This window comes from Bos mutus, chromosome 10, assembly GCF_027580195.1.
Source record: "Bos mutus isolate GX-2022 chromosome 10, NWIPB_WYAK_1.1, whole genome shotgun sequence".
Lineage (NCBI taxonomy): Eukaryota > Metazoa > Chordata > Mammalia > Artiodactyla > Bovidae > Bos > Bos mutus.
The window spans coordinates 32,200,461-32,219,333 of record NC_091626.1 but is presented as its reverse complement, the minus strand read 5'-3'; the positions used below and the strand labels follow the sequence as shown (position 1 = coordinate 32,219,333).

The 18,873-nt window shown below is 42.3% G+C and overlaps 2 protein-coding genes across 5 annotated transcripts in view; one reads left to right on the top strand and one right to left on the bottom strand.

Annotated features, from left to right (window-relative positions):
• LOC102276649 (coiled-coil domain-containing protein 170) overlaps nt 1–7,204 on the bottom strand; it is a 38,795-nt gene extending 31,591 nt beyond the window's left edge. For all 3 annotated transcript variants that reach the window (XM_070377728.1, XM_070377729.1, XM_005898255.3), the window contains exon 1: nt 5,210–7,204. The gene's annotated coding sequence lies outside the window, so the exon portion shown is untranslated. The remainder of the gene's footprint in view (nt 1–5,209) is intronic.
• A 162-nt stretch (nt 7,205–7,366) lies between these two features.
• The window catches only part of MTHFD1 (methylenetetrahydrofolate dehydrogenase, cyclohydrolase and formyltetrahydrofolate synthetase 1), a 60,626-nt gene continuing 49,119 nt past the window's right edge, over nt 7,367–18,873 (top strand). The window contains exon 1 of one of the 2 annotated variants that reach the window (XM_005898251.2): nt 7,367–7,500. In XM_005898251.2, the coding sequence (XP_005898313.2) occupies nt 7,460–7,500 (41 nt within the window). In that variant the 5' untranslated portion in view covers nt 7,367–7,459. Of the gene's footprint in view, nt 7,501–13,086; nt 13,110–18,873 lie in introns of those variants that run through there. The other variant, XM_070377725.1, reaches the window with a different exon arrangement.

Below are 18,873 nucleotides of genomic sequence, written 5' to 3'. Positions count from 1 at the left end.
CTTCCAAATTATTATCTATATATTTTATTAAGCAATAAGATGGAGATTTCTTTTTTAAGATCAGAGAATGAACTCTAGTGGGGGAAATGTGGCATTTAGAAACTGTGCACTGAGAGGGCTGCATGCAAATAGGGTATGAGTTTCCTTTGCTGGTGGTATCTCCCAGAAAATGGAACAGTTCCAGAACAAAAAATATCAAGAGGGTGTGAGCTGAAGAATATTGAGCTGAAAGTATGAAACCCTGGTTTTCTTTACTAACCCTGGAAATCTATTTTGAAATTCCTCTATTACTTATTCCAGATTTATTAATACTGAAGACAATTATTAAAGAACAAATATCTCTAATGAAACTTTAGTCTCTTCCTCATTTTAATTATTCGATACTTAAAATCATTACTATATCAATTCCTTTTCTAAGAACCAAAGAATAGACTTAAAGAACGCCTTCCTCAGTGATCAGTGCAAAGAAATAGAGGCAAACAATAGAATTAGAAAGTCTAGATATTTCTTCAAGGAAATTAGAGATACCAAGGGAACATTTCACGCAAAGATGGGCTTAATAAAGGACAGAAATGGTATGGACCTAACAGAAACAGAAGATATTAAGAAGAGATGGCAAGAATACACAGAACTATACAAAAAAAGACCTTCAAGACCCAGATAATCGTGATGGTGTGATCATCAACCTAGAGCCAGATATCCTGGAATGCGAAGTCAAGTGGCCCTTAGGAAGCATCACTATGAACAAAGCTAATGGGAGGTGATGGAATTCCAGTTGAACTATTTCAAATTCTAAAAGATGATGCTGTGAAAGTGCTGCACTCAATATGCCAGCAAATTTGGAAAACTCAGCAGGGGCCACAGAACTGGAAAAGGTCAGTTTTCACTCCAATCCCAAAGAAAGGCAATGCCAAAGAATGCTCAAACTATCGCACAATTGCACTCATCTCACATGCTAGCAAAGTAATGCTCAAAATTCTCCAAGCCAGGCTTCAACAGTATGTGAACCATGAACTTCCAGATGTTCAAGATGGATTTAGAAAAGGCAGGGGAACCAGAGATCAAATTGCCAACATCTGTTGGATCATCGAAAAAAGCAAGAGAGTTCCAGAAAAACATTTACTTCTGCTTTATTGACTATGTCAAAGCCTTTGACTGTGTGGACCACAACAAACTCTGGAAAATTCCTCTATGGGAATACCAGACCACGTGACCTGCCTCTTGAGAAATCTGTATGCAGGTCAGGAAGCAACAGTTAGAACTGGACATGGAACAACAGACTGGTTCCAAATAGGAAAAGGAGTACGTCAAGGCTATATATTGTCAGCCTGCTTATTTAACTTATATGCAGAGTACATCATGAGAAACGCTGGACTGGAAGAAGCACAAGCTGGAACTGTGGTGTTGGAGAAGACTCTTGAGAGTCCCTTGGACTGCAAGGAGATCCAAGCAGTCCATCCTGAATATTCACTGGAAGGACTGATGTTGAAGCTGAAACTCCAATACTTCAGCCACCTGATGCAAAGAACTGATTCACTGGAAAAGACCCTGATGCTGGGAAAGATTGAAGGCAGGAGGAGAAGGGGACGACAGAGGATGAGATGGCTGGATGGCATCAGCGACTCAATGGACATGAGTTTGAGTAAACTCTGGGAGTTGGCGATGGACAGGGAGGCCTGGCTTGTTGCAGTCCATGGTGTCGCAAAGAGTCGGACACGTCTGAGCAACTGAACTGAACTCACTTAAGTTTTGGTGAACTGAAAAGGAGGAATAAACTGCTCCTCAGTCCTGGAACAAGGATCATACTGGAGACAAAGGTTTTCTTAAGAATCCTATCCTCTTCTTTTTTTTTAAATTTCTTTACCATTTTATGAATCTTATGCTCTATTAAAAACAACTTAAGAGTTTCATTTATATTGCTTCTAAGAAACAAGGTACTATGTGGGCCAAAATATATTCCCAGAAGCATGAACTAATCTTACAGTATCTCAAGTACCATCTCCTTCCTTGATTCATGCAAGGTGAGAATAATCTCTCTCTCTTCCTAATTCTTAAGAGTATATGATCTATGCATTTCCTTTGATTGTTATGTCATTCAATATTGTATGAGGTAAAAATCTGATCTCTCCTACTACATTAAAGCTACATTAAGAGCAGAATCTATTTCTGGTTTATCTCTATCATTCCATACTCAGTTCAGTTCAGCTCAGTCGTGTCCGACTCTGCAACCCCATGAATCACAGCATACCAGGCCTCCTTGTCCATCACCAACTCCTGGAGTTCATCCAAACTCACGTCCATCGAGTCGGTGATGCCATCCAGCCATCTCATCCTCTGTCATCCCCTTCTCCTCCTGCCCCCAATCCCTCCCAGCATCAGAGTCTTTTCCAATGAGTCAACTCTTCACATGAGGTGGCCAAAGTACTGGAGTTTCAGCTTCAGCATGTCTTTCCAATGAACACCCAGGACTGATCTCCTTTAGAATGGACTGGTTGGATCTCCTTGTCCAAGGGACTCTCAAGAGTCTTCTGCAACATCACAGTTCAAAAGCATCAATTCTTCGGCACTCAACTTTCTTCACAGTCCAACTCTCACATCCACACATGACCACAGGAAAAACCATAGCCTTGACTAGACGGACCTTTGTTGGCAAAGTAATGTCTCTGCTTTTGAATATACTATCTAGGTTGGTCATAACTTTTCATCCAAGGAGTAAGCGTCTTTTAATTTCATGGCTGCAATCACCATCTGCAGTGATTTTGGAGCCCAAAAAAATAAAGTCTGACACTGTTTCCACTGTTTCCCCATCTATTTCCCATGAAGCGATGGGACCAGATGCCATGATCTCTGTTTTCTGAATGTTGAGCTTTTTAAGCCAACTTTTTCACTCTCCTTTTTTAACTTTCATCACAAGGCTAAAGTTCCTCTTCACTTTCTGCCATAAGGGTTGTGTCATCTGCATATCTGAGGTTATTGATATTTCTCCCGGCAATCTTGATTCCAGCTTGTGCTTCTTCCAGTCCAGCGTTTCTCATGATGTACTCTGCACAGAAGTTAAATAAGCAGGCTGACAATATACAGCCTTGACGTACTCCTTTTCCTATTTGGAACCAGTCTGTTGTTCCATGTCCAGTTCTAACTGTTGCTTCCTGACCTGCCTATAGATTTCTCAAGAGGCAGGTCAGGTGGTCTGGTATTCCCATCTCTTTCAGAATTTTCCACAGTTTATTATGATCCACATAGTCAAAGGCTTTGGCATAGTCAATAAAGCAGAAATAGATGTTTTTCTGGAACTCTCTTGCTTTTTCCATAATCCAGCGGATGTTGGCAATTTGATCTCTGGTTCCTCTGCCTTTTCTAAAACCAGCTTGAACATACTAGGCCCCCAAAACACAGTTTGAACAACTAAAGAACCCAACAGGAAAAAAACAAAACACCACTCTTAAATACAAAGTTAACTCATATAAGTGATAATACTGTTCTTCCAAATTTACCTTACAAAAATATAATAAAAATATAATAGAAGTCTCAAATGAAAAATAAAATACAGCCATATGACACAATTATTCTATGATTTTAGGTCTGTACATAACTACTGAATTCTTTCACAACATTCGTAAGATTTATCAATATTCACATTAGAAAAATACAGTATGCTATGCTTCATTTAGTAGAAAGTAAAAACCATAAATGTTTACCATATCAGGCACAAGAGAAAATTCCAATTCCAAGTTCAGTTCCCAGAAGAAATCTGAATTGTTCAATATGAGGGACTGCCCTGCACTATTTGCCAAAAGAATGTTTGTACATCAAAGGAGCTGTTGCTAGGTCAACGCATCACAGAGGTCAAGGGAATAGCAAAGGGACCTTCTAAAGTGATAAAGTAAGGCCTGTGAGTCTTTATTTTCCTAATTAATGAAGTGAAAAACATAAAGTGGCTTCATCAAGCATGAGAGAACTTAGCAAACTCTTAGGAAAGTAATCCCACCAAAAGTAAATATTCCAGAAAAGGTGAAATTCATATTTTGGGTCTTTCTTTTGTGAAATTCTTGGAATAGGTCAAACACCTACACCTAATAAACAAAGAAGTACTTTGAAAGGAGGAGAAAAATGATGACTCCATCTACTATGGAACACAGTAAAAGCAAAACATGACTTGTTTGAAAAACTGGTATTCTAAGAAAGCATGTCCCTATTATGTGTTCTTGATATTAGAATCACTATATTTATATTTCAAATATCATCTAATCTAGTGGTTCTCAGCCCTGTCCACCCATTAAAATCTCAAAGACAACTTCAAAAAATACTGATACTCTGACACTACCCCAAGTTCTGACTTAATTGGTCTACAGTGGGGTCTAAGCATAAATATTTTAAAAAATCTACACAGGTAATCCTAGTGTGAATAAAAATTAGGTAGGGCTAAAATAAGTAGTATTAATAAGTATGAGAGTAAGAGTTAATAACTAAACCAGGAAAATTAGAAATATCCTTTTTTTCCTCTAAAACTAGATTTTAAAAATTATATCCCTAAGCAGCAGAAACATAACCATGAACAAGACAGGGAATTTCTAATAAAGCTAAAATTCTGGTGGAAAAAGAAAAGATAGCGAACTAAATAAATGAAATCATTTTAGATAGTGATAAGTGCTGTGAATAAAATAGGCTATTGTGATAGTAACAAGTAGCTAAGTGAGGGGTCATTTTTGGTAACGTAATCAGAGACAGTCTACTTTGAATATATTAATAGAAATCATATTACACATTTTACTGGATAACCTGCCTTGATGATTTAATAATTTATGAAAGCTATCTTACACAGCATCTATAGATGTATATCCATTGCTTAACAACTTCATCCATCCTGATGGAGATTTGCTTTTTGCTATTGACATTGATGCTGCCAGGAACACTCTTATACATATATCTTTGTGTATACATGTACTTATTACTCTAGGGTAAATTTCTAGAAGTGGACTTACAAGATCAAAGAAAGCCCACATTAAAGTTTTGATAGATATTCTCAAATAACCCTCAGTATTTTTGTAAAAATGGTACTTCTGCAGAAAGGATACACATTTTTTTCAAGCAACTGCCATTAACAGCATTTGAATAAAAATATTTTTTCTTTTTATTCTCTGTAAAATGATCCATTCTCAGTCTTTATCTCATTTGACCAACCTGCAATATATTTGGAAGAATTAGTTACCTCTTTTCCTGTGAAACACTTTCTTGTCTTCTAAGGCTGCATGCTCTCAAAGTTTTTCTCATAACACGCTGGACTCTTTTCAGTATTCCTTCCTGGTTTCTCTTCATATGTCCTTGAATTCTAAACACTGAAGTGTCCTAGGTATCAGTCTACAGTCATCTCTCTACCTACACTCATTCCTGTCTTGGGCACACTTCCAATTTCATGGATTCAAATATCGCAGATCTCATTTATATAAATATCAGACATCTAAGATGCATCTAAAAACTTATTTTAGCTCAGTAATGGAACTTCACCTTTTCAGCTGCTCAAACCAAATCCTTGGTTTTTTCTCTTATACCCTAACTTCCTCTCTTCATTCAGGTTTCCGCACCTCAGATTCCCCAGAGGGAATTTCCTCTTAACACATTTCTAAAACAGCATTCTCCTGCCTCCCACCACCATTCCGTATCCTCTTAGCTTGTCTATTGGTAAAACATGGTATTTCTTAATATCTAAAATTAGAGTACATATTTCTTTGACCATTGACTCCCAGAATATTAGCTGGGAAGTGGGGGTGGGGGTGGGGAATTAATTGGTTCACCGTGGTATCCCTATCACCTAGAGCAGTGTCTCTCTGTTGTTGACACAGTAGCCACTCAATAACTATTTGCTCAGTGAATGAATTGTACAGGTCACACAGAGATATCATAGTTGAAAACCAGGCTGTTAAAGTGGCAAAGGCAACATATTTTAAACAATCAGGTTTGGTCCCTATTCCAGCAACAGCTATGCAGTTTTGAAAATTATCCTTCAAATTCTATTTCTCAATCTGCAATTCGGGGTTTATGTCATCTTTCTCAGCAAACCAGACAGTTGCAGTCAATATCTATTTGGCATTATAAACACAAAACTTTCACTACCCATAATTTTCAGGGAACATATTTTTCTCTTCATCTGTTGTTCACATGGAACATAACGTAACAGTATGCCTTCAGAGGTCCTTACATTTTTTAGGTTATTATATAGTTGGCCCTCTACTATCTTTGGGTTCCACTTGCTCTGTCAGCCAAGCCTGGTCAAAAATTTTAAAAGTTCCATTAAGTGCCCAAAGGCAAAATTTGAATTTGAAGCATACCAGCACCTATTTATATAGCATTTACACGGTATCAGTAATCTACAGATGATGTAATTTACACAGGAGTATGTGCTTCGGTTATACATAAACACTACTTTGTTTTTTTATAACGGACTTCAGCACTTGCGGACTTTAGTATCTGTGGGACGATTCTGGAACCAATCAGAAACTTGCAGAACTCGTCCTTCTAAACATCCCAGTTGCCTTCCAAGAGTGTCCGCCCTTGAGGTCACAAGGCCACACAGTTCTGCAAGGCCCTTGTCCTTTCTCCAACCCCAGATCTGTGTGTGGGCATCTGATAAAACCTAGACTTGCAAAGCTGACCACCCTCCCTGCAATGGCTGTCCTGGGGGTTACCCGGACCCTGAGGGAGCCAACATGGCGCTCCAGCTACGCGGGTCTGAAACAGCGGGCTGGGTTTCAACCTTGGCCAAGCATCAGATTCGCCTGAGAAGACTTGAAAAGAAGTCAGGGGCGCCACCCAGACTCTCCGATTCAGTATGAGGGTGGGGACCGCGACCCCAGTCTGACCACGCCGGGGTGGGGGTGGGGGGGAAAGGACGGGGGCGCTGCGGTACGAGAACGCCGGATGCCTCCCCACATTCCGCAGGTCTACCTGCAAGCCAGCCCGGCGCCTCCAAGCTCCCTACGCGGGAACCCGGTAAGAATCGTACAGCACGGATTCCACGCCCTCAGCCGGCGCTGCCCTCCCGCGCCCGCCAAACTGGTCTCCAGCTAACCTGTGCCTCGACTCCGCCCCCTAAGGTCTGGATTCTAGGCTGATTCCCAATTCAGCTGGATCCCCGCCCACACGATGGCGCATTCTGGAAAAAAAAAAATCCTTCCAGCAGCCAATCATGTCCTCCAGCCAGTCTACACAGAGGTCCCTCAAATTCCCGCTGCACGTCAAACCCTCTACTCCTCAGCTCTAAGCTGCCTAAGGGTCCTCCGTCCGTCTGGACTGCGCACGCGCATTCTCATCCGTTGCGAGTGGAGGCGGGGACGCAGGCGCAGTAGAAGTGTCGGCCTGCGCGGTCCCTAGACACGTGTGTTGGGCTGTCCCGCGCAGCAGTGGAGCGAGTCGAACCTCGATTTTGTTGGTGTCCATTGTGAGCGGCGGACTTTTAAAGGTCATGGCGCCGGCGGAAATCCTGAACGGGAAGGTGGTCTCCGCGTAAGCACCTGTCCTTGTTGTTAGGGCGTGTTGGGTTTGCAGGCGAGGACTGTGAGCAGGGTGTGCAGGTTCCCAAGGACTTTTTTTTTTTTTTTTTTTGCGGGAGGGAGACTTATAGCGCAAGTCAGGCCAGCGGAGTGGGTAGCGAGGACTTTGTCTTGAACCCCTCACCCCTGAAGACTGGGTCTCTGAAACCAAAAAAATGCGCCCCGGACATGATCTGCGTTTGTAGATCGGGTACCTGGTGGCCTGCCTGCTGGCTCCTCTGCTTCTGGGACAAGTTCTCTTCCTCAGCCCGACAACTATTCTCCCAGAAGTGCAGCTGCCAGAAGAGTATGTTTGGGTTGCCTGCAGCATCCCACTCAGAAATCCAGTTACTTCCCTTCCCCCGTAATTTGGAGGGGAGGAGACTGAGATTAATGAGGTAGCAAGACTTTACAAGTTTACCAGGCTGATTAGTGTCAGAGGGTCTCCATCCAAGATCATAGCTTTTTCCTACTACCCCAGAGTCATCATTTGCTAAGTGAAATCTAATAAACATTTCTTTCCCCCTCAATTTCATGCTCCTCTAACAGCTATCTCCTGTGTCCTGACCCTAGAGTTACTTTCTGGTTTGGCTCTTGAGTCCTGACAATATTTTACATTCCTTTTGAGCTCTGCCATTTCTACTCTACCGGGAAATCTGGATGCTTAATTAGTGGATATGATTGCCAGCCTTAATTCCCTGGGAGTAACACCTGGCAGCTTTTTGTTTTGAGAGTTGACCAGAGTGGAGTGAGGGAAGAGATGAAAGTAGAAGAGGGAAGGATATATTTTCTGTGATCCACCTGCAGGTTTTTCTTGGGACCTTGGACTTCACCTGTTATTTAGTGACAGCCGCAGCTGGCAACAATAATTGCCCCATGAAGCCCTAATTTTGTGTGTACAGGTTTTTGAACAAATTATAGAGTCACTGGTGGTGAAACCCACCTTCAGCCATAATGATTGTTTCCTGGAAGGTAGAGGGAAACAAAGAAGGTGAGATGTAATTTAGATGATGGTGGATCTCTCACAGTGGTGAGGAGGAACCCGGAACTTCTAGATTAGAAATCACAGTACTTAACATTTGAGCTCTTTTCTGCATGTGATTTCCTAAATTGCATTGCTTGTGCTTGATATTTGTTGTTTGGTTGCTTATATTCAAACCCACTCCCTTAATCAGAGGCTTTTCTTGATAAAATCTTCGTTTTAGAGAGGCTGAAGAGATAATTTAGGTTTGCTTCTTGGCAGCCTACTGAGAATAGGTGCTCACTGGATATGTTTTGGTTTGAGTAGAGAGCAAATTAAATATGTTTGTAAGCTCCATAAGGGCAGATATGTGCATCACCTTATTTCTGTCTGTATCCATAACACCTGGAAACCTTTCACTCCTTACTAGGTTTTTAGCATTAAGTGAGTTAGCTAACCTCTCTGTGCCAAAATTTTCTCAAATGTAAAATAAAGATAATATCTAGGCCTTTGAATTATTAAGAGAATTGAATGAGTTTCTAACTGAAGAGAATTTAGAACTGTTCCTGGTACAGAATAAGTGTTCAATACATGTTAGCTGTTAACAATTGGTAATTAGTTAATGTATACAGAAGTGATTGATTCATTATCTTTTTGACAGTGATAGTTGCCTTGAGACCTATTTTAGTGGTTCTCAACATAAACTGCACATTAAAATCACTTGGGGGCTTTTTGTTTTTGTTAATTCTTTTTATTTACATATGAACGTGTACAAAAAAGTGCACCTGTCATAGGTATATAGCTCAATGAGTTTTTCACTGCTAAACTTCAGTAGCACTCAGCGAGAAATAACATTGTTGGCTCTCCAGAAACTCCTCTCTCACTCCCATCCCATCACCACCCTCCAACAAAGGTAATCGCTGTCTGACTTCCAACACTGCAGGTTAGTGTTGCTTGTTTTGGATCTTTATATAAATGACATCAAGTAGTATAAAGTCTTCTGTGTGTCTGGTTTCTTTCAATCAGCCCTGTATTTCTGAAATTATTTCATGTTACATGTAGCTGTAGTTCATTAACTCTCATCGCTGTTTTGTATTCTGTGTGAATATGCCACTATTTACTTATTCACGTACATTTTGGTTTCTCATTTTGGTTGATTATGAATATTGAATAGTGCTATGAGCATTCTTTTACATGTCTTTTGGTGGAGCATATAATATATACATTTCTGTTGGTTAGATCCCGAAGAGTAGAATTGCAGAGTAATAGGACACATATATGAACAGTTTTAGTAGAAATTGCCAATCTTTTCCAAGATAGTTTTGTGCATGTGCAGGTATGTGAGAGGGTTCAATCCCTGGAGGAGAAAATGGCAACCCACTCCAGTATTTTTGCCTGGGAAATCCCATGAACAGAAAAGCCTGGCGGGCTACCATCTATGGGTTCACAAGAGTAGGACACGACTGAGCAACTGAGCACCTGCACATGTGCACTTCATGCTTGGTACCTACACTAGACTGATTTAATTGTAGTTGCTAGCAATAAACCACTGGACTCAATATTTTAAAAATCTTTTAAAAGCTCATCCTATGATTCTAATGCATCGTGACCACTTATCTAAACCCTTAACTCCTAGGTTGAGCTTCCCTGGTGGCTCAGACAGGAAAATCATCTGCTTGCAATGCGGGAGACCCAGGTTCAATCCCTGGGTCGGGAAGATCTCCTGGAGAAGGAAATGGCAACCCACTCCAGTATTCTTGCCTGGAGAATCCCATGGATGGAGGAACCTTGTAGGCTACAGTCCATGGGATCACAAAGAGTTGGACACGACTGAGTGACTTCACTTTAACTCTTAAGTCCAAGTTTCATAATTGAAGAGAATGGCAGTGATCTGAAAAGGACTGTTCCAGGTACTGGAAGGATTCCTTTCCCTCGTCTGCTCAGAAGTCACATTGCTGACCTTTTACACTGCCCATGGTTGAGCAATCAGATCGTTCCGCCTAATACAATTCATAAACAAGCACTAAGACTAAGGACTCTGTGCTTACAGAGGATTTTTCTTTAATGTACTCATAAAATGGCTCTTTCAGACGCAGCCATGGCACCTTGACTTTCATGGAGAGCTTGAATCCAGGAGCAGTAGAGCTCACAGCAGAGAGGAGAAGCTGTAGAGGGGGGACAGCCTGCTTGGTTCATGCAGTAGTGCAGTCCCTCAGCTCCAAGTGCTGAGGCTGTGGCAGGCCTGGGACTCTTGGCATCCTGAACAAGAAGGTGTGGGTCTTAGAGCTTGAGCTCGTGGGGCTGCAGGGTGTCCCTACCTTCCCTCTTTTCCTGGGCCAGGGACACTCTTCAGAGGAAAGTAAGTGCAGCCAGGGTTCCTGGGGTCCAGGTGAAGGGTTCCTCATTCCCCAGATTTGCAGATCAGATTCCTGTGAAGTCTCTCTCAGGACAAACTTGCAAAATGTCAAGTTCCCTGGGCAGATTCTGTCCTGATGTAGTGTTTGAATTGTAACACTTTGCTTTCTTCTTTGACGGGGGAGGAAGAATGGGGCAGACCAAGAATCCCATGGTGAGAAATTCTCTAAAATAGAGTTCACACCCATCCTATCCTGCGGTTTAGGAAATAGTTGAGGCAAGAAAAGTGATATGATTTGGCCAAAGGTTGCTCGACTGGTTAATGGCAGAGGCTGATTTAGAATCAGGGTCTTCACCCAGTACATGGTGTTTCTCACCATCAAGTGCTTATCACTTTCCCTAAAAGGAATTTCATAAGTGATTTTTTTTTTTTCTTTACACTAGTCTTCCTCTCATTGCCATGCCTCCAGTTCTGCTGAGAAGGCCATCCTAGACTTTGTCTACTTTTACTTTTACTTCTCCTTTTCTGGTAGCCAGGACTGGGCAGAGTTCATCATTCCAAATGTCTTCTCTGCCTGTGGGAAACCTGGATCTGTTTGCCAGTTGCGTCTCTTTGGAAGGAACACTTCCATTTCTTCCTTAGGGGAGTTTCCAAGGTTGTAGCCTGGATTTGAACACTGGGGGAGATCTGAGGGTTAGGGACCAAGGTGTCTTTGGGGATATTTATTCATTCAGTAAATATCTGTGTGCCTCCTATCTGCCAGGCACTCTTCAAAGCCACAAGAGTATAACAGTCATCAAGACAGCCCGCATCCCTACCCTGGTAGAATTTGTGCCCTGAGGGGTAGATGAAGATGGTAAAACTCATTAAAGCAGGGTGTGAGGTAGTGAGAAGCGCCAAAGAGAAAACCAGTGCAGGGAAGGGGATGGAGATTTCTGAGGCGTGGGGGTATGAGGTTTGTAATTTTGAACATGAGAGCGTAAGAGGAACCTATTAGCAGAGGTTTGAAGGAGGTGGGGCCGTGAGCCTGCCAGTGTTACAGAGAAGAGGATTCTTCACCAAAAACACAGCCTGTGCCATGGAACTTTGACCTCGCCAGTTATTAAATGACTGCCTGGGGTCAGCAGTGATGGCCTCAGAGAAGCTGAAGGTGAGTGGGGAGGCTGAGTGAAAGTGCACTGACCTTGGTGGTGAGAGCGCCCCCTGGCTTCAGGGAGGAGCTCCTAAAGAAATGATACAAAGGGTGGAAAATAGACTGTCAAAAAACTACCCTGATAACAGCTGTTAGACCAGAAGCGAACCACCATTCGCTTTTCAAAGGGGCCTAATGAAGTGTTGTACAAATTTATTTGACCTTTCCTTTTGCAGTTGAGCCTGTTACTTCCCTGGAGGGATTAAGTCTCTTGATTAAGCCTTCCTTCTAGAAAGGCTGGTTGTGAAGAGACAGATGGTTTGCCCCTTGTCAGGCCACCAAGAGAAGGTGCTCTGAGTTATGGGTGGAGCAGACCCTGTTGATATGCCGGTAACACAGATTCCTGTGGGAGGTCACGGAGTGCTCCCTCCAGGATCACTGGGTGACTTCGTTTACCTACTGCCTTAACATCCTCATCTGTATGCGTGTGTGCCTGCTAAGTCACTTCAGTTGTATCTGACTCTTTGCGACCCTGTGGACTGTAGCCCACCAGGCTCCTCTGTCCACGGGATTCTCCAGGCAAGAATACTGGAGTGGGTTGCCATGCCCTTAGGGGATCTTCCCAACCCAGGGATTGAACCTGCATCTCATGTCCCCTGCATTGGCAGGTGGGTTCTTTTCAAATGCCACTAATGCCACCTCGGAAGCCCTCTCATCTGTATGTTGATCACCTAATTCATAGGATTGTTAAATTAAATGAGTCATTACTTGTAGAGCATTTAGAGCAGTCCTTGGCACATAGTTAAGTTACAATAAATTGGTACTTAGTACATGTTGAATAAACAGATGATGTTTGTATTTATCCAAACTGTATCTGTGAACGCTGGTTTATCATCTTGAGCCTTAAAATTAGAATGTATGCTACTGTTCAAAGATAAAATGGAACCTTGATTATATGTTTAGCTACAGGGCTAGAAGAACTATTTTCTGTAAAAAGAGTTTGTTCACCACAGTGAAATTGATAAGCTTTTCATTTTGTCCTGCAGGTAAAGTACCTGTAGGCCTTTTTGTGCTTGAAAAGATTTACCTGTAACAAGTTCCAGAGTGTGGACCTTTTGGAAGTTCCATGGAACGGTGACTATCAATCTCAACCTTGGCTTGAGTCTGAGAGCCTGTGCAGGAGAGCAAGCAGGAGTTCCTGAAAGTGGGGCCTTCCACTGGTTCTTCACTAGGCCACCCAGTCAGGCTATTGGGTGTGTTGTAGGTGGACTGTGGCAGTCTGGACTGGCAGTCATTTATGTGACCATGGCACCAGCCAAAATCTTTGCTAGGGCTTATCATCCAAGAACATGTATCTGTCCTCACCCACCAGGAGTGTGGGGATAAGGCAGATTGGAATTTGGACAAGGGGCTTTGAGTAGAGGTACATAGTCCCTGTTTATATCCCCATTTGCATGAAGAAGCCTCTGGAAGAAGGGATATCAGGCTGTCCTGGCACAGAGGAGGGTCCCTGGAGTGGAGGGAACAGGCTCCCTTCTCCAGCTGACTCCTGGAGAGGCTGGATAGGGTAAACGTTACAGCCTTGTGTGGCTTTGGGCAAGTCAGTCAGCCTCACTTTCCACTTCTGCATAGTGGGGGCGATGATGATGGTGTTTATCTCCTGAGGTTGCCGAGAGGATTAAACGAGTATATGAGGTTCTCTGAAGAAGTCCTGTGTGCTTCTCTGGTTACAGCTGTACCTTCTGACATCTGATCCACAGGGCAGAAGGCCATTGCATCTCTGCTTTGTGAGTTTCCCCCACCTTGATGATTTCCCATAAGGTGGCTCCTGGCACCCTGTAAGCCTTTGACCTTAAGGGAGAGGGCAACTAACCGTGCCACAGGCAGGGTTTCTCCGATACCCAGATCACCGCTTCCTCCATGTTGCAGTTTATGAAACTGCAGCCAGAAGTGACTTGTTTGACCAAGAGTTCTAAGGCTAGTGGCAGACCCTCATCAGCCTGTTTTCCTTCCTCTCCAAGGGCTTTTTATTTGCCTGCTAAAAGGAATTGCAATCTTTTACTGGCTAGATTTGGCTCTCCCTTTGAAAAGATGAATGAATCAAACTGAGTCACCTCAGAAAATCATTTTCAGAGTCACAGTCATTTTTGACAGGTTGAAGACCAGTCAAACCACCCTCCTTTGTTAGCTAAACTTTTTTTTTTTTCCCACTTGCTGAAAAGTTCTTGCCTTCAAGCCTGGGCAGGAGAGGTACAGCTTTGGGTTGCTGATGCTTGATGTGCCTCAGGAAATAGGGAGTGTTTTTGTTAAAGGTTTTGCCAAAGCCTTTCAAAACCAGGGCAGGGAAGAGGGGCAGACTTCTGATTAACGGGGATTATAATTTTGAATATGGAAATTAACCTCATACTCATTATAAAAGGGACTTGTAGGCAAAGATTTGAAGGAGGTGGGGCTATGATCCTGCCAGTGTTATGGGGAGGAGAGTTCACCGCCTTGCATGATTTAAGATAAATGATTTTTCCTTTGGATGTTAACCTCTGCTTAGTAAGTAAGAAGCCTTTTGGACCTAAGCTGTTCCTACCCAAGGCTGTCCTTTGCTGCTGCTGCTGCTGCTAAGTGGCTTCAGTCGTGTCCGACTCTGTGCAACCCCATAGACGGCAGCCTGCCAGGCTACCCCATCCCTGGGATTCTCCAGGCAAGAACACTGGAGTGGGTTGCCATTTCCTTCTCCAATGCATGAAAGTGAAAGTGAAGTCACTCAGTTGTATCCAACTCTTCGAGACCCCATGGACTGTAGCCTACCAGGCTCCTCCGTCCATGGGGCTTTCCAGGCAAGAGTACTGGAGTAGGGTGCCATCGCCTTCTCCGAGACTGTCCTTTAGTCTTCTCTAAAAGCAGAAAGATCAGGTCTCTAAGCCTTTTCTCAGCTAAGAGCTGTTGGCCTCTCCTCTTCTCCTGCTGGAGACCCCAGTATTTTCTACACTCTTTCCACATTCCCCTCGGATGCTGACCCAGAGGCCTGCTGAATGTCATCTGCTCTAACATTTAGATCTGTGGTTAGACAGTCCTGAAATAGGACTAATTCTGGGTGTTGGGCCCTTGCTTGCAGATCCTGAGACTTGGGGCCACTCCATCAAGTCTCATAACTCTTGCTGCCAGCTGGGGATTACACAATGGTACCCTGGAGGCCAGATGTAGTTGTGTTTCGTTGGGCTTACAGATTTATTTTTAAAAATTGGATTACTTCCCAACACATTAGTGTGTAATTACACGTAAGAATCTGGTCGCCTGACGTTTTGAAAGACATGTAAAGTCCAGCAATACTGTACTCGGATCCAGCATCACCAATTTGTTGGGTCTGAGGAGAAGCTGCCCCACTCCTGTGTGAGGGCAGGGGGAAAGGTGGGACTGTACCTGGCGGTGTGCACCCTCTGACAATGCTTTCCTCTGTGTGACCTTTCTCTAATGTTAATGCACTTTTAGTCTGCTTTTAAAATCCTACCTTTTATAAAGCTCAGTTGTGTCCGCCTCTTTGTGACCCCATGGACTGCAGCCTGCCAGGCTCCTCTGTCCATGGGATTCTCCAGGCCAGACTACTGGAGTGGGTTGCCATGCCCTCCTCCAGGGGATCTTCCCAACCCGGGTATCGAATCCAGGTCTCCTGGATTGCAGGTGGATTCTTTACTGACTGAGCCACCAGGGAAGCCCTTTATGAAGCCTTTCTCCACCAATTCAGTCTAGTTTGTAGTTTCCTCTAGGTCAGTGGTTCTTAAATGGTGACAGTTCTGTCCCTCCTTCCATGGCCACATTTGGACATGTCTGGAGACATTTTTGCTTGTCATATGGCGAGTGGCTGTGTGCTGGTGGCATCTAGAAGGAGAAGCCAGGGATGCTGCTGAGCATCCTGCAATGCACAGGATGTCCCCACAACATAGAATTATCCAGCCCAAATGTCAGTCATGTTGAGATCCATAAACCCTGATCTGGAGACCTCAAAAGCATTTATTTTGTCACTGCGTATATGGATTAATGATGACCTTTACGCTCACTGAGAATTTGGAGGTTTATTAGAACTTTACACCAGTTAGCTGTTTTCATGTCATAAGTATCAGGTAAGTCACCGTTCCCTTGGGTCTTAGAGAGTTGGAGAGAATTGGATGGAAGAATTTTACATTATAAATTCTCATTGGAGCATAATATAGATTCATATTAAGTTTTCAAATATATGTTTGAGGTACCTGTCAAGTTTAGTAAATATTTGCATAAAATTATAATCATTGTAAATATTTTGTTCTTAAACATAATAAAAGAGTACTGGTGTTAGTTGATATGTATATTGATAAAATGTAGTGTTTGATATTATTTCTCACTAAAAATGATGTATCAACAATAAGGTAATTTTTTACATTTATTTTATTGAAGTATAGTTGATTTACAGTGTTATGTTAGTTTCTGCTGTATAGCAAAGTGATTCAGTTCTGTATGTGTGTGTGTATGTGTCTATATATATACATACACACACTCATTCTACTTTATATTCTTTTCCATAATGGTTTATCGCAGGGTACTGATTATAGTTCCCTGGGCTGTACAGTAGGATCTTGTTTATCCATTCTATATATAGAATAGCTGGCATCTGCTACTCCCAAACTCCCAATCCGTCCCTCCCGCACCTGCCCTGCCTTGGCACCCGCAAGTCTGTTCTATGTCTGTGAGTCTGTTTCTGGTTTGTAGATAAGTTCATTTGTATCATGTTTTAGATTCCACATATAAGTGATATGATATTTGTCTTTCTCTTTCTGATTTAGTATGATAATCTCTAGGTCCGTTCATGTTGTTGTAGACAGCATTATTTTGTTCTTTTGTATGGCTGAGTAGTATTCCATTGTGTGTGTATCACATCTTCTTTATCTGTTCACTTGCTGATGGACATTTAGCTTGTTTCCGTATCTTGGCTAGTGTGAATAGTGCTGCTCTGAACAGTGAAAGTATAGCTGCTCAGTTGTGTCCGACTCTTTTCGACCCCGTGGACTGTAGCCCACCAAGCTCCTCTGTCCGTGGGATTCTCCAGGCAAGAATACTGGAGGGGGTTGCCATTTCCCTCTCCAGAGGATCTTCCTGACCCAGGGATCAAACTTGGGTTTCTCACATTGCAGGCAGATTCTGGGTGCATGTATATCTTTTAAAATTATAGTTTCATCTGGATATCTTCCTGGAGAAGGAAATGGTAACCCACTCCAATATCCTTGCCTGTAGAATCCCCAAGGACAGAGGAGCGTGGTGGGCTGCCGTCCATGTGGTCGCAAAGAGTCGGACACAACTGAGGGACTAACATACACACTGGATATCTACCTAGGAATGGGATTGCTTCATCACATGGCAACTCTACTTTTAGTTTTTAGAGGAACCGCCACCCTGTTTTCCATAGTAGCTGCACCAATTTATTACATTCCCACCAACAATGTAGGAAGATTCCCTTTTCTCCACACCTTTTCCAGCATTTGTTAAACTTTTTGATGATGGCCCTTCTGACTAGCGTGATGTGATATCTCATCATAGTTTTTATTTGCATCTCTGTAATTAGCAACGTTGAGCATCTTTTCATGTGCCTATTGACCATCTGTATGTCTTCTTTAGAGAAATGTCTAAGTCTTCTTCCCATTTTTTGATTGCATTGTTTTTTGTTGTTGTTACTGAGTTGTATGAGTTGTTTATATATTTTGGAAATTAAGCCCTTGTCAGTCGCATTGTTTGCAAATATGTTCTTTAACAAGAAAAATAATTTAATTCAATTAAACTAACTTGGAATTTGAAGTATATACCTTTCTTGGAACACTAGGTGGCCTCAATTGTTTTTACAAGGAACTACATGTTAAGTTTTTCCAAAAAATTTGAAGAATTTTTTAGCAGTATGAGATCTCCAGTGAAAAATAAAACAGCAAATGAACAAAATGAAAATAAAACAAAATAAAATCAGACATTTGTGTTTTACTGCATTCTAAAATCTTAACAACCTCCTTGAGGGGAAAGAGAGAAATGTGTGTCCTGGTTTAGAATAGCCCCACATGTTGATGAATGTTCTTGCTTTTTCTCTGATCAACTACTAAAGGCCTGTTCAGTGGACCTTTTTAAGGATCATTTACAAATTCCTCTAAGCCTGTGTTAACATTTCCGTGTTTGTTGACTGGGCAGCTTTTTTTTCATCATGTAGATTTCTTAGCCATGTAGCTAAATATCCTTTTCTGCCTCCTTTTCCTACCTATAGCTTCTGTTGAAAATGTCTTTGTTAGGGTTATATTTTGGCAATGCTTTTTTTTTTTTTCTCAGGCATAAAATGTCCAGAATTTAAAAATGGGCCCTCCTGTGAAACAGAATGAGTTGGAATTTGTAATGGATTTTTTCAAGAGTAATTGTACAAGACTTGAGGCAAGAGATCTAGGTGACTGTTTAGGGATGTTAGACTTTGACTAGGACTGTTCAAGAGCAATAAGATTCTACAGGGACGTACATCTTTGACTTTTATTAACTAGGGTCTTTGACACTTGGATGTGGTAGAAGTCAGCCTGGAAAAAACTGATAAGTCATGCAGATCCATAGAGATTCAAACAAATTTTGACAGGTTGAGCTATAAATGATTCCACCTTGATTTTTGCAGCTTAGAAAGAAAAGGTAACCCCTAACATTGCATTTTATTGGCCAGCAGCAGAGTTTCTCAGCCTTGGGCACTGTTACCATGAGGGCTGGGTAATTCTTTGCTATGCTTTGCCCTGTGCATTGTCGGGTATGTAATTGCATCTACCCACTAGATGCCAGTAGTAACTTGGTTAAACTGCATCTGTGTCTGTTCATGTTTAATTGGCCATGACTCTCGGCTCAGGACTAGCACCTGTCCTTCAGG